This window comes from Mustela erminea, chromosome 10 (assembly GCF_009829155.1).
Source record: "Mustela erminea isolate mMusErm1 chromosome 10, mMusErm1.Pri, whole genome shotgun sequence".
NCBI classification, from domain to species: domain Eukaryota; kingdom Metazoa; phylum Chordata; class Mammalia; order Carnivora; family Mustelidae; genus Mustela; species Mustela erminea.
In genome coordinates, this window is record NC_045623.1 from 102014270 (window position 1) to 102025213 (window position 10944).

At 44.1% G+C, this 10944-nt stretch overlaps 1 protein-coding gene across 3 annotated transcripts; it reads right to left on the bottom strand.

Annotated features, from left to right (window-relative positions):
* Positions 1-118: 118 nt before the first annotated feature.
* On the bottom strand, positions 119-10600 carry TARDBP (TAR DNA binding protein). 3 transcript variants are annotated; one of them, XR_004289913.1, is made up of 7 exons: positions 10244-10598; positions 8997-9248; positions 7140-7303; positions 5628-5768; positions 4737-4907; positions 3159-4368; positions 119-2427 (listed from the first exon to the last, which is right to left on the bottom strand). XR_004289913.1 is itself a non-coding variant. In XM_032361710.1 (6 exons), exons 2-6 carry the CDS (start codon positions 9232-9234, stop codon positions 3838-3840), a joined length of 1245 nt encoding a protein of 414 aa, XP_032217601.1. In that variant the 5' UTR covers positions 9235-9244; positions 10244-10600; the 3' UTR covers positions 973-3837. The 3 variants fall into 3 exon arrangements, 2 of the variants coding, with proteins under 2 accessions (XP_032217601.1, XP_032217600.1); XM_032361710.1 differs by having other exon boundaries at positions 973-4368; positions 8997-9244; positions 10244-10600; XM_032361709.1 differs by having other exon boundaries at positions 973-4368.
* Positions 10601-10944: the final 344 nt, after the last annotated feature.

Here is a 10944-nt window from a genome sequence, read left to right on the forward strand (position 1 = left end):
ACAGATTGCCTGTTCATGTTCTCTAATTTTCTACCGTTTGGGGGCTTGTTCTTATTGATTTCTAACAGAACTTTATATATTATAGCAAAGCTGGCTCACGGATAGCCTTGAATCATGATTTTTTTTTTTGTAAATAAACTGGACACATGGATACTTTGGCTTAGGTGCTGACTCCCATGTTTAAAAACCAATAGCACAAATGGTGAGATAGAATTTTTCACTTATTCAAATTGGCAGACAAAAAGGAACATGGAATAGCACTATTTCACACTGTTGAAGACAATATACATTTTCTAAAGGACAATTTGGAAATATTTGAAAAGCCCTGACAGCATGCATATAGTCTTTGACCTAGTAATTCCAATGTTAAGAATTTAATTTAGCTGTGAGGATGTTCTGGCACTTGGAAATATCCTGAATATAATATTCACATATAGAAAACAGCTGAATCAAATGTGGCATTTCCTTAAGAAGAAATACGTCAGAATCAAGTGTTGGTTTAACAGATAAATCTATAGCTGGTTTTTTCCTTCTTACAATGAACATGGAAATACTTGGGCATGCTTAACAAACAACAGATCACATACCATACAATAGCTAAGTATAGAACTCATACACAATTAAGAGCTACTCACCTAGTACTCAACAACAAATTATTCTAATTATCATGTACATCTTCTTTTTCCAAAGGACACAATTTAAGCCGATTTAACCTTAAAGATCTAATGCCATTTTCACTGGCTGTTCCTCCTTAAGAAGTTCTAATAGGTTAACATTTAACAAAGGGTTTCATTCTAGCCAAATAACTACCACTCATGTAAAAATTCACTGTTGACTTTTGGCCCAATTTCTCTTGTGCTCATTAAAGGGGGGGAACTTCTTGAGACTCACTTTTGAACGGTAACTTTCCATCGCCTTTGTCACATATAAAAAAGAAACTGTATTTTTCCAGTAAGACTCCAGACACTAAACTGTGGTGACAACAAATTTTTTATTCAACTGGTTCAAAAAGTTTTGAGAATGAATGCATTGAGATGACCAAATAGACTTTTAAAAACAAATCTTTGCCAAATAGTTTACTTCTAGACTTCATTTTCTTTTTTTCTCTTTTTTCTAGGGTAGAATTAAATACCCACAGCTACTGGTACCACAAACATGTTAACAGAAGGCTGCTCCACATTGAAAGCCTTCTAAGACTGGTAACTAGATTTACAACAAGTGTAAATAAGGGATTAAAACCATGCCATTGACAAGTGAACTTACCCCTGGGCTCCTTGGAGGCTTGTCAGTTTAGTCTTTGGAGGTCCCCGAATACCATTTTAAGTGTTACCATGTTACTGCTGCTGAGTAATAGTGCAAGTGCTAAAATGCAAAATTCAGATGGTACAGGGTTTGGAAATCATGCAATTTAGATGCAGAAAAAAAAAAATTCAAACAACGCAAGATCCTTTTACAGAGGAAACTGAATAACGAAACAACGTGGCGATCACAAGTCTAAAGGACGACTTCATTTCTAACAGTTTCAAACACGCAACGTGCAAAATGACAAACCTATCTATCATCATCTACCAGGGAAGGGCATCAGGTAGAACCGACACAAACCCGTTCACATCCTTCCATCAGAAAACAAGCTCGACTCTCACGGCAGTTACATAAAAAGTACAACAGAGAATCAGTAATTATTGCTTTGACATACTTCACAATGCATCGTGAGAGTCTAATCTGAGTTTGTAAACGATTTTATTCAACGTTACTCTAGTCCCCCACTTGTGGGGGACAAAGCCCATTTCACTTAACACTTCCAGACAGACACCCCACCCTGCTAGTTCTTAAAGCTATCAGGCTCTGTAATGGATTTCAGGCACAAGATAATTTGTGGTTTCTTCTACTTTATCCCTACTGCAATTAATTCCACTTTTCAAATCCCAAGCTAGGAAGGTGCTGATATGCCCTTCTTTTCGACTGCTATGCTTTGCTACAAAGCATTTGAAAATAATTAACAGAGTTCTTCCCACTCCCCCAAATAAGAATATTTTTAGAAGGCAAGAGTCCCAATGGAGATTTATACAGGCCATGTAAATAGAACATCACCCAAACGCACAGAGGCACTAGTAAAAAGCCGGAGGGCGCTGCTTACCATTTTAGGTGCGGTCACCCAGACTTATTAAAAACTAGATTTAAAAAGAAAAAACAAAAAAACAAAAAAACAAAAAACTTTCACTTTGGACAATGCAAGAACAAATAGCAATTAAGTCTGGGTATCAGGTGTCAATGCATGACAGGTGAGGAATCCATCTGACTTGAGACAACTTTTCAAATAAGTTTATTTGAAGCAAAATAAACTACTGCCAAGAAACTTTATGAAAGTTCCATCTCAAAAGGGTCAAAAAAGGGGAATTAACTGCTATGAATTCTTTGCATTCAGGGCTGCAAAACAAAGACACATATTATTTAAATCAGTTTTATTTAAGAATTTCCAACATTGACAACTCTTATAAAAAGCATCCAAGCACAGGACACAGAACTGCATCAAACAGCATTCTTATGGGTAGCTAACAGACATGAGAACTTCCACCCTTCTTTGCGACACCCCGAGCTCACTGGTGAACTCTGCTTCCAAGTACTCCTGCAAAGCACACCACAAGCTCGTCCATGTTCTCACCCCACCAGCTTCAGTTCACGTGACCACACTTACAGATCAGTAACAGAAGAGAACACACACCATACAGCATTCACAGCAGTTGACAAAGGGGTGGGGGGAGTACAAGTCATCGTTTCACTTAACACATTCAGCTAACGTGGGTTATCTAGGAACAAAACTCACTTAGTCTTCCAACAGATGTGGATGTCCTTTGAATGCAAAAAACATTCGTACATTATTTGCTATCATTGCTCTCTGCACACTCTCTCACCAAAGCCACAGGATTGAGAGACACATCTCGCCAAGTTAAAAAATATCCATTATGCACCACCAAGTCTCTGCACGCGCTCTCTCCTGGCCTCGCTCATACTAGCCTTTCATGCCTCGGCACCACCATCAATCCCACACAAGGTTTCAAAGTTCAAACAGCCTTCTGGATCCATATCACAGCCTTGCGTTCACAGCGTTGATACGACTCCATGAAATAAAGAGTAGCGGATAAAAATGGGACACCCACCGTCAAAGACGCAGCCTGTGCAGCGTGCTGACGAGTTCTTGAATGAGAAAGCGTGCAGACAGAAGTATTCCTATGGCAGAACATTTACAGCACTACTTTCAATGAAGTGCTTCTTCCATAAACATTTGAAATGAGATGAACTGCAGAGATTAAATGAAGGCTTCGTATTGTACTTGTGCATGTGAAGGGAGACAAGCGTTAAAAAAACAAGAACAAAACCAGAAAGAACCAAACACTGTGACACCGTCATCTCCGAGAAGGAGATCTTCCTAAGGGAAAAATCCATATGGTGGGGTTCAAATTAAAACAAGGAGAAAAGAATGTAGTTCTAACCAATGGTTTCCATTTGAACATGCAAAGAATTCACTTGACAAGTCCAGGGATAAAAGAGTACAGGAGAAACCTTTTGATATCAATTGTAGTGTGTTGGTTTTTACCCATCAGGCAAACAGCAGTTCACTTTCAAACACTCAATATTTCAACCCTTTATGTAACAAAACTTATAAAATTCCTTTAGCTTTTCCTCTTTTTCTAAAGAAAAATGTCAAAAATACTGCTGAATATACTCCACACTGAACAAACCAATTTTGAAAATTCTTAGTACATATGTATCTTACAATATACTTACCATGTGTTTAGAAAAATTTGAATTCCCACCAGTCTCTACCACGCCCACTCTCTACATCCCCCAGCCAGAAGACTTAGAATCCATGCTTGAGCCAAAGCCTCCATTAAAGCCGCTGCCTGACCCTGCATTCGATGCGGATCCCCAACCAATGGCTGCACCTGAATTAGAACCGCTATAGGAGTTATTTCCAGAACCAAAGGCCTGATTTGGCTCCCGCTGCATGTTGCCTTGGCTTTGGTTGTTACCTGATGGGCCCGACTGGTTCTGCTGACTGGCCAGCATTCCCATCATGCCCCAGCTGCTCTGCAGCGCGGCCTGGGCCGCGGCCATCATCGCTGGATTAATGCTGAAAGCACCAAAGTTCATCCCTCCGCCCATATTACTTCCTTGATTGTTCCCCAGGCCAGCCCCACCCCCTCTACTGTTACCAAACCCACCCTGATTCCCAAAGCCACCTGGATTACCACCGAATCTTCCACTTCTTTCTAACTGTCTATTGCTATTGTGCTTAGGTTCAGCATTGGATATGTGGACGCTGATTCCTTTAATGATCAAGTCCTCTCCACAAAGAGACTGGGCAACCTGTAAGAAATAAGGGGCGTAGATAAGGGAGATTAAACCACTGTCTCACGCGTCAAGGTAGCAATAACACTCAGATTTCAAGCCATTGTCTAAGCTGGAGGACAAATAAGCAACGACCGCTCATTTCTTTCAAAGCCATAAAACCGCCTTTAGCTCCTGGAAGGCAGCAGGGATCTGTCAGCTTATTCTCAAGAAACAGAGTTCTCTGAGTTAACTGCCTCACACTGAAAACGTATCGCAAGGGTTTATCATGACCATCTAGACCCACCTATCCCATAGCTCAGCTAAGGACGGCAACTAGCGGCGTGGGAGAAGTTCAAGACAATTACCTAACAGAGCTGGGACAAAATTATTAAAGAGAAAAATACCTGATCGTCTGCAAATGTAACAAAGGCAAAGGCCCTGAACGGTTTGGGAATGAAGACGTCTACCACTTCCCCGTACTGGCAGAAGAACTGGCGCAGTTCGTCGGCGGTCATGTCCTCCGTGCAGCGCCCGACGAACACCTTCCTGCTTCTCAGAGGCTCGTCCGGGCTTTGCTGGGCAAGTCAAAAGAAAAGAAAACTATGAGAAATATTCTACGAGCCAAGAAAAGAGGATCGAACAAAAGTTACCTGCCTTTTCTCTTAGTCATTACGAAGTAGGTACATTCTTAGTTTTCTGCGCCAGCACGTCTTTGGAAAACTTCGGTGAGGAAAAACATTTTATTTTTTTAAAAAACCAAATTTTTAAGTTTTCTCTGCACCCAGCACGGGGCTTGAATTCACAACTCTTGAGATCAAGAGTCACACACACTCTACCAACTGAGCCTGCCAGTGGCCCCCACATTTTAAAGTTTAAAGTTCACGACTAGCTATTTGGATTAAGGAAAGCCAATGACAGAAATGCCCTGGCAAAGACGCTAACTCTCCAAGTCAGTCCTGCTTGCCTGAAACCTAGTCAGGCCCTTGTGATAAGATTCATGTATTCTGACCGCCCTTGCATTTTACTGTGTATCTACGTAAGAAACTGTTCACGCACTAAAAATAACAAGAATAAAACAAAAAAACTTTTAGTTTAGAGGGGTAATAAACTAAAGATTTCAAACAAACAAAATATTCAGCACACATGCAGGTACTAAGGCTTTAACAAGGCAAAAGGTTCCAGGAATCCACCAGCCACCACCTTTTCCAAGTGCATTTTAAGTGTCATTTTACAATGTCTTCTAAGGGAGTTTGTCAGCAAAAAGTCCCAAAGCACAGGAAAAAAGAGCAAAGTACCTTAGAATTAGGAAGTTTACAGTCACACCACCGTCCATCTATCATATGCCGCTGTGACATTACTTTAACCTGGGTTTCATATTCCGTAAAACGAACAAAGCCAAACCCCTTTGAATGACCAGTTTTAATATCCTTCTTGACCTAGGGAGAAAAAAAACAAAAACAAAAACAAAAACCAATGAAATTTACTAGACACCCCCCCACACCCCAAAATCAGGTCCTTGGTAATTTGAATGCATTCAGTTTGACTGGAGTTGCCCAATCAAAATTTAAACCAAGTCGTTCAAGTGTCTGCCTTCAGCTCAGGTCATGATAGAACTGAGCCCCAGGTTGGCCTCCCTACTCAGCAGGAGGCCTGTTTCTCTCTCTCCCATTCCCCCTCCTTGTGTTCCCTATCAAATGACTAAATAAAAATCTTAAAAAATAATAATAATAAATAAATAAAACAAAGTAAAACTTACACCAAGTTATTCTTGATCTATTCATTGATCTAGACCATGTTAATCGTTAAACATGGGGGCACCTGGGTGGCTCAGTGGGTTAAAGCCTCTGCCTTTGGCTCAGGTCATGATCCCAGGGTCCTGGGATGGAGCCCCACATCGGGCTCTCTGCTCAGCAGGGAGCGGCTTCCTCCTCTCTCTCTACCTGCCTCTCCACCTACTTGTGATCTCTGTCTGTCAAATAAATAAATAAAATCTTAAAAAAAAAATAATCATGTCACAAAACAGAATGTTTTAGAATGCAAAGATATATTAGATCTAATATTTACAAATCCTAAGTGGGAAAAGCAGAAAAAAATAATTTTCTTTTTAGAGTTTATTTTAGTAATCTCTCTAAAATGTGGGGTTCCATCTCACAACCTTGAGGTCAAGAGTCACATGCACCCCCAAATGAACCAGCCAAGTCCCCCCACCTTTAAAAATAAGTGCTTTTTGATCTCCCAGCAATGTAAGTTACAAAGAAATAGACTATGGACACCTGGGTGGCTCAGTCAGTTAAGCACCTGTCTTCAGCCCAGGTTATAATTTCAGGGTTGTGGGATCAAGCCCTGCACTGGGCTCCCTGCTCAGTGGGGAGTCTGCTTCTCCCTCTCCCCTTGCTGCTACCCCCCCTCTTGCGCTTGCTCTGTCTCAAAAAAATAAAATCTTAAAAAAAGAAAAACAGGCCCTTAAACCTTTATGCAGCTGGATTTTATAACATCAAAGGCAAAAATATAGGCTATATGCCTAATGGGAAATAGTAAAACCCAAGTTTGGTTTTTGTTTAAGTATGCTCTAGGCCCAACATGGGGCTTGAACTCACAACCCTGAGATCAAGAGTTGCGTACTCTACCCACTGAGCCCGCCAGGCACCCCAACCCATATTTCTTTTCGGCCTTCCTTATGTATGCATGTAATAAACACAAAAATACTGTCTGCTGGGCATGAAGGGCCAGCAGTGTCACCAAACTACAGGAATTCTGGATGTTCATTCATGGGGAGAGAAAAATCGTTCTATGAAATCAAAGTTTACCTGAACCATGAGAACTTCTCCAAAGGTACTAAAATATTCTTTTAGATCCTGTTCAGTCGTTTTCCATGGAAGACCCAACACTATTAAATCAGACGTTTTCTGGACAGCTCTTTTCACTTTCACTGCTGATGAAGCATCTGTCTCATCCATTTTTCTTTTGTTATCTAAACAAAATGAGCAGAAACCTTTCAGAACTCCTCACTTAACATGTCTTAAAACACATCAGCTCCTACACCTAACAACAATAAGCAAAAAGATTCTAAGAATAAGATATTGAAAACTTTTCGCAGAGTGAGGTCAGCTCTCACAGACAGACGGAGGGAGTAGGGGAGCGGCTGAGGGGCTCTGCTGGTGCGAAGGCACGAACTCCCACCTCTGGTTTCAAGTGATCTGAAGATTATGATGGTTTGTTCTCCCCACTCAAAAGGCACAGCGAAACAAAAATAATCCTACTTCACTCTGACTCTAAAAACATAGTAAGGGGGAAAAAAACAGGCTAAAAAGGCACGCTACACTTTGTGCCTATTAAATGGAGTTGCTTAATTTAATGCCTGTAACTTTAAAAAGTTGTATACCAAAAAACAATCCAACTTTTATCTCCAGCTGTATATTCAAGAGTGACTTCAATTTTCTTTTTCTTTCTTTTCTAAACGTTCAACCATGAAGTCATGTTGATTTCATAATAGAAAAGTCTTGGGTTATTTTTAAAAAAACAGTATTCAGAAGGGAAGTGGAAGAACTGAATGAATTTTAAGAAACAGACTATCTTTAATTTTACAAATTTTTCATTTTCATTTATTTTGAGAGTGAGCGAGTGCACACGTGCGCACTGGTGAGTGAGAGGGAGAAGCAGATTCCCCAGTGACCAGAGAGCATGATGCTGGGCTCCATCCCAGGATCCCAAGATCACAACTTGAGCTGAAGACAGACACCCAACAGACTGAGCCACCCAGGCAACCCTAGACTTTATTTTTTAGAGCAGTTTTAAGTCCACAGCAAAGTGGAGAGGAAGGCAGAGATCTCCCACATCTCCCCTCTTACCTCCACAGGTGCACAACTTCCCCCGCTATCATATTCCTGCCCCATCCAAGACGGTACATTTGTTAGGACTGATGAACCCACAGGGACCTATCTCGATCTAAACAACATTTCAGATTTGGGTAACAGCATACTAAAGGAAAACTAACTTGATACTGTTAAAAATGTTCTCAAAGTGGAAGGCAAAGTCTTGCATACTAACCAAACAGGATACTTTTTGCAACATCAAGTTTTAATAAAAGTAACACAGCAAAAGTAACTAAAGCAAATTCTTACCACTAAAAGGTACCTGTTTCCTCCACAAACTTAATGTCTTTTTTTTTTTTTTTTAAGATTTAGAACACCAGTGATAAGTGGCAGTGAGAATAAGACCAAAACCCCAAATTATAAGTGCACTAATTCAAGATTTGGGTTCCTGCAACTGATTATCATTTAAGGAGGGAAAAATCAGATTAACTGAACCAATGATACAAGCTTGCAAGAACAAAAACCAGAACTAAGTATCCGGGCACTTTGAAAGATTCTACTGACAAAAGACTGATCTTCACAAAACAGTCTTAGTTTCCTTTAAATTCAGCATTAACTTGGCATACTTGTCCAGATAATTAAATACATAGCTTTCTCTTTAGAAAAACATTCTCTATCTCCAATTTTCACTAATTTAGACTAGAGACACTCCAAACCAGTCTAGTCTATTAGTAAAGTTTAAATAAATACTGGCGTTACAGGAGAGGTTTCACCGTGACATGAGGCGCTGCACCAACTCAGAGGAGATACAAACACCACAGTTTAGAATTGCAAAAGCAAATGGCAACAAACCTTTGGGATAGTTGACAACATACACCAGGTTCCCCCAGCCAGCATCGGGGGCATGCAGAATTCCTTCCACCAGCCGGACACCTCTCATACACTGCGACACTGGATTCCTGTAGCGCAGCCCACAGGCGCCGGGAAACTGGGCTGTAACTGTGGACAGCAGCACTGTCCCGTCGTCTTCTGATGGTATTTCAATGGGCTCGTCATTCTCATCTTCAGTCACCCGAATATACTCGGACATCTTTTCTTATCTTTCTTAAAGGGAAAAGACATGTTTAATGACATACACTCAGGTGGAAGAAACGGTTTCCTTAAAAATCACCCGAACACACACACTACCGCCCCAACGTTCTAGGACTTCTAAAAGAACTTTAGGGTTTGGGTTCTTATATGAGTCGGTGATCACTGAAAGGAGGCCAGGCAAGGACCAGTGCCTTGTGAGTTCATTCCTGCGATAGACACGTGCCCAGTGCCCGCTACGCATCAGATGCTGCACCGGGAACCCGTCAGTCCCCCGGAGCACGCTGGTGACAAGGGGCGTGGCGGGGAGGAAGGGGACGCAGAGATGACAGCAAACAAGCTATTCATTTATCACAGCTGTGCTATACGCCACCCGAAAGAAGTCAATCGTCCTGGGGGGCCGAAGAGAACCTACGCCGAGACGTGTGTGGGGGATCAGGGCACATGTCCCTGAGAACACGATGCAGAAGCCGTGTCGAGGAGGCACGCGAGCAGTGAGCAGGGGGAGAGAGCAGGAAAAAAGTTCCTCCCTGTTCCTCACTGGGGGACTTCCGGGGGGAGCTCCCCAAACTTGAGCCAAGGACAGCGACGACAGGTCCTTAGCGACGCGGCCGCCACCTCCCAGAAGCCAGTGCGTGGGGGCCGAGGGAGGAGTTTTTAAGCGCGGCCCGCGGTACAGAGGCGGGGAACCAGGGCCTAGGCTGCCGGGGTCCCCCGGCGGGCCGGGTGCTGGAGGCCCAGGGCACGGCTCGGGCCCGAGGCTAGGCCAAAGCTCCGCCTCGGGCTGCACGGCACCGCGGGCCAATTGTCCCTGCTCCGGCGCCGGCTGCCACCCCGCGCCGGGCCCTAACGACGCGCCCGCGCGAGGCCGCTCAGGCAGGACGAGGCAGGCCCGGCCCCACGGCTCCCTTCCCGGGGCGAGGGCGAAACCCGCTGCGTCCGCCTCGGGCCGCGCAGCGCCGGAGCCGAGACGCCCCGGGTGTCCTCAGTGAGAAGCGTTCGCGACTCACCCGCTAGGCCGCTGCTAGGAAGCCCGACAGGGAAACCGAAGCAGCGAGGGATCCAGGAGCAGCCCAGCTACCGCTTCGCTCCCACAAAATGGCGCTAGGGCCGCCTCCTCCCCCCGCCGGCCGTCGTCCTCTCCCACCGGCTCCGCGTCAGGAGGGGAAGGACGCCGCACGGAGGCACAATGACCTTCTCCCCAGAGAGGCAGCGCTCCCTGCTGAGAGGCTGAGCAAACGGGGCGGACTTAAACGCTATAATATGGCCAAAAATCTGGAGGAGAAAACCCCAAAATTGAAAAAACAAGAAAGCCTAGACTGTTGGCTCCCCCCACGTAGCGTAACAGATGGCTTCGCCGGACCAACCGTCGGCCCCCGGTCCCGGCCCGAGCTCGCGCACTCTGAAAGTGCGCGAGACTAGCTCAGGGGCAGGGCTAGGAGAGACAGGGCGGGGCCAGGTGGGGTGGGGCGGGGCCAGGCGGGGGCGGGGCCAGACGGGGGCGGGGAGCCGGGTCCCGGGTCTTCCTGACTTTCGAGAAGCTGGAGAGAGCAGGGAAGTCAAGCAACCTTTGGTTAAAAAGCCAGCCGGGTGCATCCTCTCCCCACTCCCCTGGGCAAGCTCCACACCTGGAAAGAATGACTTTATTTCAAATAAACAAATGATAGCGCCTACCATCCACCTCGATAGCCTCGTGTACGGAAGGTACTAT